The following is an 18,836-nucleotide window of genomic DNA, read 5'->3' on the forward strand; positions in this document are numbered from 1 at the left end:
ATCTCCCAGACATTGACCCACACTAGCAAATGACTCAAGGTCAGCCAATACACAATGAAGTCCATGATTCAGTAATGTAGGGTGCCTCCATCTATCTAAAGGCTACTACCTGGATTCATCTTCCACTTCTAGCCACCAGTCATGACTGCTCCCTCCTAGCTCTGCATCCATCCTCTTACAGCCTCAGCCGGCAGAACCATAATGCTTCTGCACTCACCTGTTCATGTTCATATGGCACCAAATATGAGTACCACATGTCTAAGTACTTGAATTGCACATCTGAGCATTTTCATGACCTACCTTAGTGCATGAATTGCTTACTTGAGTACCTTATGTGGTTGTTTGAATGTAATTGGGCCTCATAATCTCAGGGAGCAGCACTATTAGGTGTGGTTTTGTTGGAGTGGGTATGGCCTTGTTAAAGGAAGAGTGTCACTGTGGGGAGGACTTTGAGGTTTCCTATGCTCAGGATACCACCCAGTGTCTCAGTTGACTTCCTGTTGCCTGCAGGAACACTCTCAGTTCCAGCACTGCATCTGCCTGTACGTCACCATGCTCCCTGCCATGATGATAATGGACTGGAACTCTGAGTGAGCTATCCTAATTAAATGTTTTCTTTAAAAGTGTTGCTGTGGTCATGGTGTTTCTTCACAGCAATGAAAACCCTAACTAAGAAACTATCACACTTCTGAGGACCTGCACCAATAATATACCTTAGGTCCTGCTACATAATCCTGTGCCCCCACACTATACAACTGAGAAACTGCTCTACACATCTGAGTATCTGGTCCCTATAATTGAGTATCTGTACTGTATATCTGAGGACCCACCCATAGACACCTGAGGATTTGCTACACACATCTGAGTACTTGCACCACCTGAGAATTCACACAGCATATTTGAGCACCTGCTTCATATGCCTGAGTACTTCTACTGTACACCTGAAAGCCTGCCCCAAACCTGTACTGCACTCCTGAGTTTCTACATCACATAATCTTTGCATAACCTTTACTACATGCCTGAGAACCTGCTCTGCCCATCTGGGTATCTGCACCTCACATGAGAATGGAGTGCCTTGATTGCACATATGTGAGCTTATACCACACACCTGATAGTGTGCCACACCCAAGAATGAAGTGCCTGTGCCACATATCTGGGTGTGCCTGTGTCATAACCCTGAGTAGAGTACCTGCCAGGACCCAGTGCTGTCATTAGTAAGGCCTGAGCTTTGATTCTTGACCTGAGCTGGGTATGATTTGGCTGGGTCACTTTCAGAAATTCAAAATAGCCTGGACTTAGGGTTCCAACTGAGGGAGGTAGAGTGACAAGTGGGCTGGAGACTGTGGGGTGGGGACTTTGCTGTTTTTTCAAAGGCCAGGGAAGGAAGTGGCTCATGGGGTGTAGAAGGGTCAGTGGCAAAGCAGGTGCCCACCTTACAAGAAGCAGTGTTCTGTTCTCCTAGTCCACCAAACTGCCCAGCACAGACTCCATCCAGCCTTTAACAGAGAAAGCAAGAAAGCCTGTTGTAGGAAAACCGGTGAATGTTTATCTTCTGTACCCCCATGGGTTTGCTCAGCCTAGCCGCATGGGGGCAGTGCAGTCACATCACGACGGGCCCTGCCCATCCAGGGCATTTGTAGAAGCAACAGGAGTCCTAGGGCTGGCTAAAGTGGGTATCTGAAGGGAGTTTCCTGCAGGTTTGTATCCTTTGCTACTTCTTGTTCATTCAGAACTGGTTGTTAGGATATGGTGAATGGCCAGCTGATGAGCAAAGGGTGAGTGAGGAGCTGGCCGTGGTGTTGACAAAGCCCTGCTAAGAGGAGGCAGCCTTAGAAAGGAGAGATCAGGATATCTATCCTCTGACCATGCTGACCAGCCAGAACCAGTCATAATAGACACATGATTAAACACTATACAACTTTGCATGGTAAGAAACTACTTCAGACTCTGGAGCTGTCACTTGGATTCAAACTTCAGAAGATCCTACATGAAGAATAGTTAAGTTTGTCTATTCCTCCAGATGGGATAGTGACCACTCTGGTGATAAGAAGTAGATGTTAACCTATAACTATTTTTATTAATAGTAGGAAATATGTCTTTCCCTCCCTTCTACTCATTGTAAAGATTGGGAATACCATCATGTCCCCCAAGGACAAACTGGACACGCCAGGTCTATGTCTTACAAGAAAGAATTTCTTTTTAAATCTAATACCCATGACCTTTGGAAAGTTACCTGTCCCTTTCACATCCTGGTAGTTTAGTTAAACCAATGCCTGGTCTAGACGGGGGTCCTGTAGAAAATCCCACCTCTCACGCCACAAACTCTTGGGTGTGCAGAATGGGGGCACGCTGCCCCACCACCACCTTACACCGCATGCAGATGGGCAGCCTGGCAGGGTCTGGGTGGCTCTAGCTTGCCTTGGTTTTAGCACTTGTTGCTGCGATGAGCCTCACTCCCCACTGTGGCTCCTGGCACCACTACCACCTACAGCATCCCCTCGGCCCCACAACCTCCAGTGAACAATCATTTAGGGAATTTGGACTTTTTGTTTGTTTGTTTGTTTGTTTGTTTGTTTGTTTTAACTACTTTCTGCTGTTAGTTGGGTAAAGTAATTTTTTAGAGGGGTAATCACAGCAATCTTTTGGGAAAATCTTGGTCCATAAAACCATATTAATCTAGAAGGATTTCGCAGGTCCTCATCTTCTGTGGAAACAAAAGCAGAACCTCTTTTCCAAAGCAACAGATCCTTATACCCAAATTTTAAAGTTAGGATACCTTTCTTAGCAATTCCCAGAATCAAATGTCTCTCTGTAATCCAGATTCTCTTTGTACATTTTATCTTTTTGAGGCCTTTAATTCACCCTCCCACCTTCTCTTTATTACTTTTCTGCTGACCAGTCTTTCAGAAGGCGACCCTCAGAGTGTCTCTAGTTCCCAATCTCAACTGTGCCTCCTGTGGCACCTGCATCATGTGGAATTGCTATCAAGCAAGAGTCTGGGGATGAAAAAACATATAGATACTCACCCATCTTCAATTCGTCCTCACTATTCCTGAGAATGATCTCTCAGGGATCTCTAGTTTCCGATCTTGCTGGGGCCTCCACTTGTAATACAATGTTTGCTCTACACACTGTGTGCTACAGTATGGTTCGCAAGTCGGGCAAGGGGTTGGAGATTGAAACACACACACACACACACACAGAGAGAGAGAGAGAGAGACAGACATGGGTAATGCCAAGAATGTCCCAAGAATGATCCCTCTATTGTTTTCCAGGGCAGCTTATATATGGTCTCCTTGACTAATGGCCGCACCCTAACTCTTAACTGCAGACCCACCAGAAACCACTCTCCTGCCATCAGGAACTCCTGAGGATCTCGTGCTCAGAGTGATTGTAAAACAAATTGTTTGCTTAGAGCCACTGGAAGCATAGGAAAACAAGTTGTTTACTCCAGTAGGCAGAGGGTCAGAGGAAATTTAGGGTCTTGGGGCTCCACACTCCCCAACAACTATGGACCAAGCATTCAAATATAGGAGTCTATAGGGTCACTTTCTTTTTAAGTTAAATTTATTTATTTATTTTACATCCTGACCACAGTTTCCCCTCCCTCTTTTTCTCCCATTCCCTCTCTCCACCTCCCCTCCCCATCTGTTTCTGTTCACAAAGGAGCAGGTTCTAACAAGACATGGCATATCAAGTTGCAGTAGGACTAAGCACCTCCCCCTTGTAGTAAGGCTGAGCAAAGCAACCCAGAATGAGGTTCCCAAAAGCCAGCCAAAACATTAAAAACATCCTCTGTTCCCACTATCAGGAGTCCCACAGAAGACCAAGCTATACAACTGTCACATATATGTAGAAGGTCAGTTCCATGCAGTCGCTCTGACTGTTGATTCAAACTCTGTGAGCTCTTATGAGCCCAGGTTAGTTGTTTCTGTGGGTTTGCTTATGATGTCCTTGACCCCTCTGGCTCCTACAATTTTGCTTTTTTGACCTTCAGGTTGAACCCCAATTTCTGTTTCTGAGTTTTTATTAATCATGCTCAAACAGGAAGGCTGCTTGTTTGTCCCAACTGCCCAGATCTGAAATAACCACACAGAAGCCATATTCATTAAAACACTGCTTGGCCCATTAGCTCTATCTTCTTATTGACTAACTCTTATATTAATTTAACCCATTTCTATTAATCTGTATATTGCCACGTGGCAGTGGCTTACTGGCAAAGATTCAGCATGGCTGACTCTGGTGGCTCCATTGTGTCTCTCCCTGACTCCACCCTTTTCCTCCCAGCATTCAGTTTTGTCTTCCCCACCTACCTAACGTTCTGCCCTATCAACAGGCCAAGGCAGTTTCTTCATTCATTAATAAAAGCAACAAATAGACAGAAGGACCTCCTACATGAACCAACAACTCTCAGATGAAGAGTCTCATACTCTACCAACTGAGCTAGCTGGGCCAAGATGCACTCCTGGTGGGTGGACATGGACCTCACATGCCTGTGGCTGGGGCTTCTGCTTCTGCTGCCCGTTGTGGCCACCCTGGATTTCTGATACCACCACCAGGAAGGAATGAAGGCATAAAGAGGGTTGCCCAGAACTATAGTTCAGTCATGCACTTGTGCAACATCAGGAAATCTGTGAGCGGTAGAAACCTATGGATTCTCATTGTGGGGCAGTCTCCAAAGGAACACAGAGTTGGAATTCCAGAGTTCAGATACATAGCTAATACACCTGGGGATGAGGCTGTGGGATGAGAATTGCTGATCCACCTGATTGACTGTCACAGGAAAGATGCCAAAATCACACATCTAATCAACAGCACTCAGATCCACATCATGCTTCCATGAACCCACATGGATTTGAAGTTGTCAAGAAATGCAGCAATTATTCAGTATCAGGAGGGAAAATTACGATTGTGACCTGAACAGAAACTTCCCTGATGGCTTTGAAAATAATAATGTGTCAAAGAAGCTTCCTTATTAACCAAAGGTAATGAAACATATTCATAGCATACAGAGGAGAAACCCACATCATATAAGTACAGACTAGTCCCTGTGTCCAGGAAACACTGCTGAGGAATCCAGAGTCATCTTGATGTGGAATACCTTAAGAGTTAGGGCTTCCAACACGGGGTGCTCTATCTGCTGTGTTCCTGGCTTTAAAGGTAGTACTTTCTTTTGAAGGGTTATCTCTACAGAGACTTGAAACTGTGAGAACATCTAATATTGATGACCTATACCCTGAAGGTATCAAGGACCAAGTGTTCTGCTGTACTTGGTAAAGACATCCTCAATTTCCATGCCAGTTCAGGAATCAATAGTGAAGCTCCCCTTCCTGTTGGTTCTGAGGAGACAAGGTAAGTGTGGTGGGACTTGTATTTGTCTTGAAATATAAAGGTTGTCTTCCCCATGAAAGAGGAGTGAAGCTCTTTCTGTAAAGTTCCAAAGGTCCTGAAAGTGACAGCAAAGCCCGAATTCTTAGGGTACCTATGGATGCCAGTTCCCTGATCAACAGGCTGTGCATAGCAGAACCTCTCTCCGTCTCTCAGATGCCACCACCATTTCATTACACCTGCAGTTCTGTTTGCTCCAGATTATCAAAAAACACTGCACACCTGTTAACAAAACTATACAAGAATCACAAACATCTTGAAAATTTAAAAGAAGAAAAATGAAGTTTACTGTAACCTCACTTCTAGCAAACCAAAATTTTCTATGCATAGTTTGCATTACCAAAAAGCATATCAAGATAATAATCAATGATTAAAACATGGTAGTGTATCTGCACATCATTTGATGCCCAGATCCAAATAGGAATACGTTTACTCAGTCCCTGTTCCTGAGCCTATGTTTTCTGTCAGGCAGAGATGTTTACAGAATAGAGAACAGAATAAAGCTATCCCAAATCCCCAGATTTGTTGGTGGAACTCACAAACTGGAAGATGTTAGCTGTTTAGTTTCAGAGCTGTGCATGGAAAAGACAAGGTACCTTTCGCCTCTGTGCTCTCAGGACCAGTCCCTTGCAAGATTCTAGAGAATGCCTTCTGACCAAGCAGCTTGTGCGGGGCAGGGAGCAAACAAGGGGAACTGGGGAACGTTACTGAATGGACATTAAGCTGTGTCCCAGGAACTGGAAACATGGGCACAGTCAAAATCAGGACTGGTTGCCTAAATGGAAGGCAGGATGAGGACTAGAACATGGAGGGCAGATTGCCCACATGAGAGCTTTCAGGGACTCCATGAAAGGTACCTTGAGCTTGTTAGCAGGAGTCCTGATACCTAGGCCAGGCAGGACAACAGAACAGGTACGTTTAAGGGCTGAACCTAACCATGTTTTATCCTGAAAAGTTTCGGATGAGAATGTTCCCCCAAAGGACCCCAATGTGTCTAATATGTCTCTTAGGTAAGTTCTGTGTCAGAAAGAAACAAACTAATATTTTATACTTCGTGAAGTATAAAAATACTGTATTTTTAATCTTTTTGATTCTCCAAAGAACTGCATAGATCAGGTTAGGAGGGTCACATTAAATCCAGGTTACCTATTCTGATCTCATTCTCTGACCCTAGAGTCCAAGGAGCCCCAACCCACAACTCTGCAACATGGAGGAGACTACTTGGACTTCCTCATGCCCAGGTGAAATTTGGTGCACAAACTGGAGGCTTGCTCTGGGAATTTGAGAGGCCCAGGGTAAGATCACATATAGGCACAAAGACCTCGGAGGATCACGTAGGCTCAAAGGGCAGGCGGTGCCACTCTATCCAGGCAGTCAGACCTGGGAACCCCTGATATTCAAAGGGCACGGGGCAGATAGAGCCGAGGATGTGCATGCGCCCCCTGCCGCTTTTCCCTTGCTCCTGCAGCTCCGGGCGGGGCAGGGCGGCTCGCGTGCCGGGGTGGGGCTTTCCTTCTCAAGTCCTGAGGGCAGGTCCCGGAGATGAGAGAGCTGACAGTTCCCGGCCTCTGCGGCTCCCTCAGCGGGCGCGCCCAATCTTCCGCGCCCCGCCTGCCCCGGGTAAGTGCTCCTGGGTTTCAAGGGATCTCTGGTCTTTGCCTCTGCAGTAGCCATTCTGGGATTTTCCTGCTTGGTCCGGGGCTCCTTCTCCGACTCCTTCTTGCGTCTGGGGGACGCAGAATTGCTCAAAGTGGTGGACACTGCAGGGGCGTCTCGCTTGACATCCGAAATCTTTGAGGAAAGCTAATCAGGTTCCACGGTTTGAGGACCTTAATTTCCCCAACTTGGGTATCTTGTCCCCAACCCCCTTCACTCTTGCAATGCAAATGAGCATAACCTGTCCCGCATTAGGGAGTTCTTTGCCCTGGACCTAATATCTTTTAGAAGTTTTTGCAGATGCTGGCAAGGGGCTCCCCACAGTCCGCCTCAGCCATTCCCAGTACTGGGGCACCGCGGGCACAGCCAGTAGAAGTGGCGCAGCCAGCTCCTTCATAGAGATCAGAGGACAGTAACCTGGGACTCACATTTCGGAGGGAATTACATTCCAGGAATTCACCAGTTAGTGGCTTCAGAAATATCTGTCCCCTCCAATCTTGAGTGGCAGAAAATTCCAGAGTGTGGCTCCTTTCAGAAAGGGGCAGGAGCCCTGGTGTTGCTGGAAATCTGAGTGGCATGAACCCTGAAGTCCTCAGCTCCTGTGTTGCTCTTGTAATTCCAGTTATGGAACCCTCTCCCAGCTGGAGATGACCGTCTGCCCCCACTCCCCGCCTCAGGGAGTCTCTTGGAGGAGGCACAAGCTTTACACCATTCTGGTACATGGGTCCCTCTACAAAAGTTCTATTTTGCAGCTGGTTCCAGGGTTTGGGTTCATGAGATCTTTCTAACTGTGGCTACCCCTTATCCAGGGTGGGAGGTATAGCTTGGCTTCTCAGGAGTGTGTTCAGCTAAACTTAAAGGCCCTGCTCTAGAAGTTTCTGTGTGCACCTTGGGGATTATATCCCAGAGTTTAGGGTACTGGACAGTGTAGCTGGACTTCTTCTGGTCTGGTCAGTGGGTCCACAGAAGGAGACACTCTCGGCCTCAGAGCCTAGTTCACTTTTTCGCCTGCCTTGGTATGAGACCTTGCTGCAGTATGCAGTGACTGTCTCCATCATGGGAAGGTGCTGATTATTCCTGACTGGGTTCCATGTTCCGCTTAAAGAAGCAGCCTCATGAGGTGTCTGTTGTCAACCATCTTACCGAAGAAGAAATGGAAATAAATAATTTGCCTGTGCCTTAACAGCACGGGCAGTGTTTGTGTTCAAAACAAGTGTGACCTTTCCACCCTGCCTTCCCAGTAGTTAAACATGGTCTCAGGGTTACCACGAATCCAAGACTAGAAAGAATACTGAAATATTGCTACCATGCACACAGGAGACTGCTTTTTATTTCTACTTTCTAGTTGTCTGTTATATAAAGTGAACAACTGTTACTTTTGCTTAGAAGTTTGGTCAGCTTATGTCTTAGTGGGTAGACGATCCACAGGCCAGAGAGGGCAGGCCCTGCTGTTAGCATAGGGTTTTCATAGAGCACTCACATGTCTGCTGCCCATGACCCCATGGCTCACCTCTGGATACCAAAAAGACCCTATTCTGTGCCACCAAGAGTCCATTGTGGACGGTCTCCTCAAACAGTCTTCATTGAAAAAATGTCTCCTATCTGCTTCTAAAGTCTGGAAAAGAGATGTAGTTGACCACAAGGGACATTTGTGTGTAGTTGTTCTGATCCTTTAGAGAAGGACACACAGCCTTTGGTAAAATAGAGTGGTCAGTTGCAGTGATGCTAACTCTATGCTGGGGACATAGGCGGAGACCAAGGTGCAAGACAAAACTCAAAGCAGTTGTTTGGAAAGACTTCACAGAGGCTTACTGTGGATGCCAACAAGTTGCTTCTTGTGCTCTCTACTGTATAGGGTATAGAGCAGCATTTATCAATTCTTCGTGCTTTTTGAAAGAACCTGCATTTTAGGACTGTTCTTCACATTTCAGCAGAGATATCTAGGAACATATTCCCGGCTAGAGTGATCACCAGCGAGAGGCTGTTTATGAGTCTAGGCAGGCTTATGCCACACCCAGATTGTAGCCCTTGTTGCAGTGCCTGCTGTATGGCTGTATGCAGTGCCTTCTTTTTGTGGCCTCTGTGTTCCTACATGCCATTGGTTGCCCCCATTCTAGTTCTCTTCCTGCCCTGGCACTCATTCCTGCCCATGGCAGGAATTTGGCCACAAGGCCGGTCAAGCTTGTGGTGCTGGGGCTTGGGTTCTTCTAGGATGTAAGAGTAATCCCCTTCCTTCACTTTATTTGACCCGTAGGGTAGTCCAGTGGGTGGTGTGTATGTGTGTGTGTGTGTGTGTGTGTGTGTGTGTCCCTCTGAGGGTGTCAGAAAGCATCTCTGGCCTGTTCTCTGGGACCAGGCCTGGGTGTGGCTTGGAAGTTTCCTGTCTGAGTTGTAAGTCCCTTGCAGATGCAGTGAGATGGCTTTATATGCTGGCCTCCAGCCACTGCTTACCCAACCTGGTTTCTTGGAGAATTCCACTGACTAGGTGTGTGGCTGGACATAGGCTGAGACCAGCATCTCACAGGCATTCCTGGGAAGGTGGGCCTTCGGAATGTCGTTTCACATCCTTATCCCTTCCCACAGGTATCTCTCGTGCTCCAGCTCATAACCATACTCACCACCCATCCATCCATCCAAACCCTCCTGCTCCTTCATCCCCCACTTCCTTAGGTATCCTCCCATTCAATCTGAAGATTTTCCTCTGATCTCATCACTCCTGCAGCTTCCTTCCCTCCCCTATTTTTTTGTTGTTAAATTGTAGTAGTTTCTTGGCCCATCTGTGCTACAACTTGTCAGGGTTTTCTGTTATTTGGTGCATCGTCCTTTTACTTTCTTTTTAAATTAAAAAATGTTTTATTTTGTATTTTGTGTGGATGAGTGTTTTGTCTGCGGTGATTTATGGGCGCCACATGCATCATGCCTACCATTGGTTGTAAGCTACCATGTGGTACTGGAAACCATACCCAGGTCCTCTGCAAGAGTAACAAATGCTCTTGACCTCGGAAACATCTCTCTAGCACTTCCTTTTACTTATTGATAGTGTACTTTTAGGCAAACGTTTTATTTTGATGAAATCCAATTTATCCTCTATTTTTATTTTTTTGTGTGTGTTTTTAATGCTAAAACTAAGAATATTGTCACATTTAAGAACAGGAAGGCTTATATTATTTTGTTTGTTGTAATCCTTATGTTTTTGAGACTGCTGAAGCTTTAACTCTTACATTTAGGTCTTTAATTAATATTGGGTATTTTTTTCAAGTAGTGTCAGACAGGGGTCCAGTCTCACTCTTTAGCAAGTGGATATTTATTGTTTTGAAGAGACTTTGTCTTCCTGGGTAAGCTTGGAACTATGTTGAAAGTCAGCTGACCACAGTATGACCATTCTTGTACCACACGTTTTCTCTTCTTAAAACTTAAAAACCCACTTATTAATTAATTTATTTGTGTCCTACAATGGGGTCTTGTTATATAGCTGAAGCTGACCTTGATCAGGATTCTTCTACCTTACTATTTCAAGTTCTGGGGTTACATAAGCTCATGACCAGACCAGCTCCTCTGTCTTTCTAAAATCAGATTCTCTGGAGTTGGAGTTACAGGTGCTTGTAACTCAACTGATGTGGTTGCTGGTAACCACACTTGGGTCCTGTGCAAGAGTAGTAAGCTCTCCTAACTATTGCACCATTCCTGTGGCCCCTTCTGCATCCTTTAATAAAGAAATGTTCAAGCCTCTTACAAAGATGGGAAGAATTTTACTATAGCCACTTTGTCCCACTTTGTTTACAAACCAACACAGGAACCGGGCGATGGTGGCACATGCCTTTAATCCCAGCACTCGGGAGGCAGAGGCAGGCGGATCTCTGTGAGTTCGAGACCAGCCTGGTCTACAGAGCTAGTTACAGGACAGGCTCCAAAGCCACAGAGAAACCCTGTCTCAAAAAAACAAACAAACAAAAAACCCCCAAAACAAACAAAAACAAAAAAACAACACAGGTAGCTAATTATCAATATTGGAAGATATGGCTTTATTTGAGCATTATTCTGCCAACCAAGCTGTCTAGACTCCACTTTCCTCCCAAACAATTATGTAGAAGTGAATCCTTTGCAAGCTGTATGTGTGTGTTTCTAGAATATTTGTATATTTGTATGATCATTTCTTAGATTGATTCAGTTTTCAACTTTAATTTGATTAAATTTAATATTAAGTATTAATACTAGAGCAACTATAAAGGTGCTCAGAACTCAGAAGGGAACTCAGAAGAGTACCCCGATGTAGTGGAAGAGTACCTCAGGAGGGTCCTTTTGCAGAGATGGTATTCAAGCCTTTTATGAAAAATGATTCAATCCTACAGGTGGCAGAAGAAGTTGCTAAGTTTTCTAGCCTCTGTAGTGCCAAGCAAGAGCTAAGAGAAAAATTAGTTCCAGAACCAAAAAAGAACCCCTTGTCTTCCAGGGTCCCTACGGTGCCCTCTCCTGCAGGCATAACATCATGTTCGCTCTAAATAGAAGTACTCCAAGAACCCAATATCTTCATGCTGAGCAGGCAAAAGTGACTTGGAACCTAAAAACAGCAGGTGGATAGCCAGTCTGTTTCCCAGTATTTCTATACCACCTCTTGGATGGTTTCTTCCGTGTTGACTTTTGGTATACACAACTCATAAATCTCACAATAAACAATAATTATTGTTGTTTAAATTATCAGCTCTTGTTTTATTTATTTAGTTTTAAAGGTGTATCATGTGTATGTATTTGTGTGTGTGTTTTTGTGCATGCACGCACACGTGTGTGCCAGTCAACAGAGGCCAGGAGAAGACATTAGATCCCATGAATTGGAATTATAAATGGTTAAGAGCTTCCTGACGTGGGTACTGGGAACTGAACTCTGGTCCTCATAAGTACTAATTTCTTAAGTACTAATCCACCTCTCCAGTACCTCATTTCAAAAATTAAAAAACAAAAGAATTTGAAAGGCAATATGTAGAATTCTAAGTTATATCATCGTTTTTTTTAAAAAAAAGTGCTTTAACTTGGTTCCTTCTGAATCTTTCTGTTTTCATTCCTTCTGATGCTGTTGCTGTCCTTTATTGTTGTATTTTACTGTATCAAATATTGTAGTGTTTGGATTTTAAAATTAATTTATTTGTCACGGATTATGAGTGAGTTGGATATGAAGCAATTTGGATACTTCAGTGTAATCTTCCTCATGTTTTTTTGTGCTTGAGCTTCACTGAGCCGCTTGGGTCTGTAGTTTATAGTTTTCATTATATTAACTTTTTTCTGATATCCCTTTAATCATTCCTGATTTCTAGATGCCTACTTACACATGTGAGAACTTTATAAATACTATTTAATTTTTACTTGGGTGTTATTTTAAATGTTATAACTTTTTAAAAAAAACTAAATTCCATTGGTTTATTGCCAGGATATAGTTGTATGATTACCTTTTGTATATTGTACTTTTAGCCTTTGACATTTCTTAATAGTTAATTATGTGAAGTTTCTTTGTTTGTTTTAAGACAGGATCTAACTACATAACTTTGATGTGCCTAGACATTACTATGCAGACTAGGTTGTCCTTGAACTCATAGAGTTCTGCCTGCCTCTGCTTTTCCAGTGCTGGGGTGAAAGGTATGTCCCACCAAAGCCAGATTGTAGAAGGTTTTTCAATTTTTTTTTTCTCTTTGGGGGAATTTTCTATAGGTACCATCACATTTCTTGTGATGAGATGAAGTTTGAATTCTTTCTTTCCAAGTTTTATTACTTTTATTTATTTTTCTTACCTTATTTCTCTGGCTAACCCACAATATGATGTGTGATAGGAGTAGAGGAACACAACATATGTGTTTGTTCCTGATTGTGGGGGACGACTTGGTCTTTTACCGTTAGGTAGGGTGCTAACTGTAGACTTTCTGGAGATGTTCTTCATTGAGTTTCTTACACTGCCTTCTATCCATAGCTTTAGGTGAGGTTTTTAGTGATCATAATTGAATTTGGGTTTTGTCAGATGATTTTTGTAGGTAATAAGATCATATTTTTCTTTAGTTTATTAATATTAATATAATAAATCACAATAATTGATTCTTGAGAATTGGAAAAAGAAGCACTGACTTCTTTAGATAAAATCCATTGAGGCCTGATGTATTTTGTATTGCTGGATTCTATGTGCTAATATTTAATTGAGGATTTCTGTATCTATGTTCACAAAAGATACTGACAAATAATTTTCTTATTTTGCAATACCTTGATAGTAGAGCAGGGCTGAACTCACAGATGAGTATTGTTTAGTTTTTCTACCAGAAACAATAGAGCTGGTCTTATTTATATTTTAAATTAGTGGACTATATCAGGAAAGTTATTTGGGCTTGAGCTTTTTTTATTGGGATGTAGAACTATCTAAGTTATTTGTTTTTCTTGAGAGAATTTTAATAGTTTCTGTCCTTGAAGGAATTGCTCCATTTCATTTAAATTGTTGAATTTATGGGGGAAATTATTTGTCCTAGTGTCATTATTCATGTCTGGGCAGCCAGGAAAGGAACAAGCAGTCTCTGCTTACAGGCGAAAGACAAAAGAATGTAACTAGGGACAAAGGAAAACTAACCAAGTTGCCAATCTTCTAAGAAAACATGGTAATCCTAAGTGTGAGTACACCCAACAACTAGCACAATTAAGAAAATGGTTCATCACAGGTACTGATAAGCTTCTCTCACTGATCCATAGAACAAATAAACAGGACATCATGACAGACACAGAATTCACAAATGACAGCTGACTGGAACTCAGGGGAGCTGAGCTACAATACACATCTTTCAACACCACCAGAATACACATTGGTCCTGTGCACATGGAACATAGAACAAGACAGACTTTACTGTAAAATTTACGTAATCCCTAATAAATCCAAAATGACAGAAATCATACAAAGTGTGTTTTCTGATATAGTGGAATTAAACTAGAAAAACATCTGAAAAACTCCCAAATATTTGGAAAATAAGGAACTCAAAATTTTAAAAAATAGAAATAAATAAAAATGAAAACACGAACACATCAAACTTTGTGAGAAACAGCGGAAAGTGCGTGTTAGAAAAATAAAATGTATCAAATAAATAATCTAAGCTTTTAACTGAAGTAGCTGGGACAGGAAAAAAAGCCTAAATCAAGCAGGATAGAAACAAGGCAGAGAAGACATGAAACTTAAAACATTAAAATGAAGAAAAATTAAAATAATAGTTGGATCTTAAAAGATCAACAAAATTGGCAAACCTTTATTCAGAATGATCAGAAGTATAAAAATCATAGACTACCAGAATCAGAAATGAGAGGACATTAACATAGATGGATCCCATAGACATTGGGAAGACTATAAGAGAGTCCCCTAAGATCGATATATTAATGCTGCAGCTCTACATATGGACTTGAGGCATGAATGGAGGGACTAAGGAAGTGAGGTCATTGGGTATATCCCGTAGTTCCACAGAGTTGTGCTCTTAGGAAAGAAGCAAAAGACCCTGGAGCTCTTTCTCTCACCACTTCATGAAGACACAGGAAAACAAGCCATCTATCAGCCAGGAAGATGCTATCATGAGAAACTGAATTAAAAAGCATTTTGGTTTTCGATGCCCATTTTCCAGAACTGTGAAGTGTGAAGGTCTGCTCTTTAATCTGCCCAGGTTGTGACATTAATTACAACACTGTTTGGCCAGTGTCTCAGGCACATTTCTAGCTAGCTCTTACATTTTTTTTAATTTTTAAAAATTTATTCTTTGATAATTTCACACATGAATACAATATATTTAGATAATATTCCCCCATACTGATTCCACCTCCTGTTTTGCCCAGACCTGACCCCATCCCTATTCTTTTCTTTTCCTTTCTCTTCTTTTCTTTTAACAAGAGCATGAGACTTCTTTTATTTTAAAGCATTCAGATGTCAAAGTCATAGAAACTTAGTTATTTTAGTTCTGTTGAACTGCTACCTCAGATGAGGGACTTTTTAGAATTAATAAGCTCCGAGAGCCCCAACTTGTCAGACCCTCAGTGATTATGAAGAGAGTACATTTTTGTGAGCATGACAAGACCTCTAAACGCCCTGAAGCCAAGACTTCAAGGGAACAAGGAGCATTGCTTATCTACTTAGAATGTGGTCATGCAGTCTTCGTGTGGTCCATGTGGACTGAGCAGATGGCAGCTGGGGGTGGTACTCACTTCTCATCTCTGAGTATTTAGAGCTCAATATATTCAAACTGTCTTTGAAGAATTACAGAATTGGTAGGAACAGCAATTTTAGAAGGGATTTATATGACTTCGCAAGTACAAATCCTGCTAATGTCCACAACAGTATTTAGAGGAAACATCAGGTTATAGTGCCATGGATTGTGTCCACCGAGAAGATGAACTATCTTTTAAATTAATTTAAGTTACCTCTGAATACATTGGCCACAGCCCTTGAAGCATTTTTTTTTTCATCTGGCCCTAACAGTATATTCTTTACTGAGGTGAGTTTTCATGCCTGTACCACATCCTCTTATCCAGGACTGACAATTTCACTGTCACTTCCAGGCTTAGAAATGGTACCTCTTCCAGATAATACACACATGAAGTCAAATCAGGGCTATCCATTTACATTCTCAGGCTACTGGGGCAGGGGGTGTGCAACAGGGGTCTAAGGGAAATTGTGAAGGCTCAGATGGCCTCACTACTAGAAATATCAAGATTCTATGACATGATGAGAGTCTTTATATTTGATGAGGGGATGAGAAGTTGCAAACTTTGAAGTGCAGGCCCAGGGATTCTTTAGTAACTTCTGTGGGAGGCATAGGCCTTGGTTTAGCACCAGAGGACACTGTTAGTTGATCTGCAGGTGGTTGAGCATGAGTGACCGTAGTGGAAGTCTAGCACATAGAACTGAGAAGAAATAATGCACTTAAATGGGGGGCTGCTAACCCCATGGGCCTGTGGGTGCAGTAGGGACTGCCCAGATAAACAGATGGTATGGCTCTGAAAGCAACAGCCTCTTGAGGCTCAGTACATGTTCTCTGCTCCACCGCCTGTGTCATGATTCTACTCAGAGTAAAAATATGAGCGGTTCTCAAGGCCGCCACCTTGTTTTCCATAGTGCCATAAGAGTACTCCAACCTGCATAAGGGCCAGTAGGCCTTGACTGACCTTCCTGATTTGGGGTCACTACAGTAGGCACATGTGGGATGTCACATGGGATCTCGTCATGTGATTAATTCAATGTCTCTCTTCTCTTTTAGGACCAAAGATGATGATTCCACCAGGAGAGTGTACGTATGCTGGCAGGAAGAGAAGGAAACCCATTCAGAAGCGGTAGCGTATCATCCCCTTCATCCTGATATCCCTGGGGAGTGAAGGACATACTGTGCCTTCCTGAGGAGAGGGAATTTTATAGGCAAACATAGCTTAAGGGAGACTTTGGAGAACCTTTCTGGTAGGCATAGTCATGGTGTCCTTTGGGTCTCATGTAAGTGTGACCTGTCACTGGCTTTCTTTAGCAGGTAAGCTTACTTAAGGCAGCTTTTCTGACCTAGACACAAAGCACTGGCTGGAATTGGTGAAGGTCTCATCTGGGTGAGGGATATGTCACTAGTATTTTTGGAACAATTGTTCTCTTCAGCAATGAGTCATTCTGTCTGTGGAAAGTGCCCTAGGGTTTAGTACTCACACTCCAAATGACAAAGGCTCTTTGGGGTGCATTCTCCTCACCCAAGATCTCTGAAGGTATAAAGATAGGGGAAGCCAGGGTTCAGACCCATGTCCCCCAGGGATACAAATATCCTTGTCTGTGGTCTTTCTGCCTGTCCTGGGCTTAACCTGCAACCCACAGAATGGTCAAAGTCGGAGGTGTGTGGTGGTTCCAACAAAACCAGGGTTTAAAACACTTTCCAGGAAATCAGCTGAATTATAATTTGCCCACAGGCTGCCTCTGGCTTTTGGTGTAGAATCTACTGTGTATATCATCAGCTGCGGTTGTGTGTGCGTGTGTGCGTGCATGTGTGCGTGTGTGTTATAACACACTGTTGGGAGCAGTGAGACCCAAGATCCTGAATTTCTTGTAATCCCCTGATTTGAGTGCCTACAGCTGCTCTGAGCACGAGACCTTCAGGAGTGCCTGATGGCAGGAGAGTGGTTTCTGGTGGGTTTGGCTGGGGTGTGGCTATCTCTATATAATCTGCCCCTGAACAAAACAAAGGGGGCATTCTTGGGGAATTCAAGGATGACCCGTGTCGCTGTCTCTCTGTCTGTGTATTTTAACCTCCAGCTCCCTTGCTCGAAGCTCTCGAACTGGGTGCCAGTGCACAGAGCGCAGACACCGGGGCGCGGTGCGCGGCAACACACCCACCCACACACCCAGAGAGAGAGAGACAGAGAGAAGGGGGGATCTGTGTTCTGGATATGGTAATACAGCTGTGTGCATGATACAACTGTGTGTGAGACTGGGATGCAACAGAATGTTAATGGTGCACCCATCAGTAGCTCCTCTTTGTAAGTGACAGAGCTACCCCTGCTGGCCTCCGGGGCTACAAGATATTGTGTTGGTTTAATACCCTGTGAACCCAAGGCCTGACAAGAAGCTGAGGTTATCCTGAGTGTGAGACTGGATTTTGAAGGTGGTTATTGGAAGGTCGGAGCCACCAAACAGTGGAGCTGGAGGTCTTTGATATGAGGAGAGCTGGGGTAACAGTTGCGTGCATTAAAGAGAAGACATAAAGCCCATGAGAGTAGGCATAGAAATGTGCTCCTCTATGACAGAAATTTAGATTTGTTTATATAACATTTATCATATAAATAAGGAAAGAAAATAACTTAACCACTCAACTGAAACAGTGGTATCTGGCGGGCAGTGTAGAAGGAAGTTGAGCTGAGTTTTTTTGTCTTGATAATATTTTAACTCCAATGCAAAAGCGAGGCCATGTTTAAGGCATTAAATACTTACATTTTATTTTGTTTCATTTATTTTTGAGACAGGGTCTCATTATGTAGCCCTGATGGGTCCAGAATTCACTATGTACAGCAGACTGGCCTTGAACTCAGTTATCTGCCTGCTTCAGCCTCCCAACTGCTAAGATTAAAGGCAAACAAATTTTGATTTATGGATGCTCTGAAAAGATAGAAAGCTTGCCTGGCTCACAACATAGGGGCTGTCTCTGCACCCCGTCCCCTTTCAAGAAGCATCTGATTTTAGAATTTTCTGTGAATGCTTTTTGAAATGTCTCTGCAGTGTATGTTTTTTCCTATATGTACTCATGTTATATACATAATTGCACACCTCAGAGTCTTTTTCATAGGCTGTACTTTTCCTACTATACAACCTGAATATATGAAGTGTGCTTTCCAAGGGTTCATCTTAGTCATTTGCTGTCCATTAAGCTCTGTGTTCTCCAGGTGCAACACAGATCTGTAGCATGCACGTCATCAGTCAGGATCCTTCCACCTTTATCCAGGGAGCTTAGGGATGTGGGTAAATGACACAGGCAGCTTGATGTTAGTGTCACCTGCCATGCTGTAAGTGGTGAGTAATTTGTAAGAGTGTTCATTCAACTATAATTTTTTCTTCACAACCCTAGGTGTTACCTAGTAGCTATGAGTATTTCTGAATCCATAACTTTCTTCCAGAAGTGAATGTCAGGTGTCACCACCAGCATGTTTGGTGTTCCACATCTCATCTTCTAGGATTCCTGGGATTTTACCACGTACAGTGTCTTCATTTCATGACAATGTGGAAGTTGTAATACTCAAGTCCCTGATTTTTTTTACTTGTTTTTCTTTTCTTTCTC

At 43.2% G+C, this 18,836-nt stretch overlaps 1 protein-coding gene and 1 pseudogene across 1 annotated transcript in view; both read left to right on the top strand.

Annotated features, from left to right (window-relative positions):
• The first annotated feature begins 4,478 nt into the window (after window positions 1–4,478).
• On the top strand, window positions 4,479–7,195 carry LOC130887660 (carboxypeptidase M-like; annotated as a pseudogene).
• Ahrr (aryl hydrocarbon receptor repressor) overlaps window positions 6,955–18,836 on the top strand; it is a 69,489-nt gene continuing 57,607 nt past the window's right edge. The window contains exons 1-2 of the mRNA XM_057790086.1: window positions 6,955–7,008; window positions 16,296–16,368. Of these exons, the coding sequence (XP_057646069.1) occupies window positions 16,304–16,368 (65 nt within the window). The 5' untranslated portion in view covers window positions 6,955–7,008; window positions 16,296–16,303. The remainder of the gene's footprint in view (window positions 7,009–16,295; window positions 16,369–18,836) is intronic.

Source organism: Chionomys nivalis, chromosome 15, assembly GCF_950005125.1.
Source record: "Chionomys nivalis chromosome 15, mChiNiv1.1, whole genome shotgun sequence".
Taxonomy (NCBI): domain Eukaryota; kingdom Metazoa; phylum Chordata; class Mammalia; order Rodentia; family Cricetidae; genus Chionomys; species Chionomys nivalis.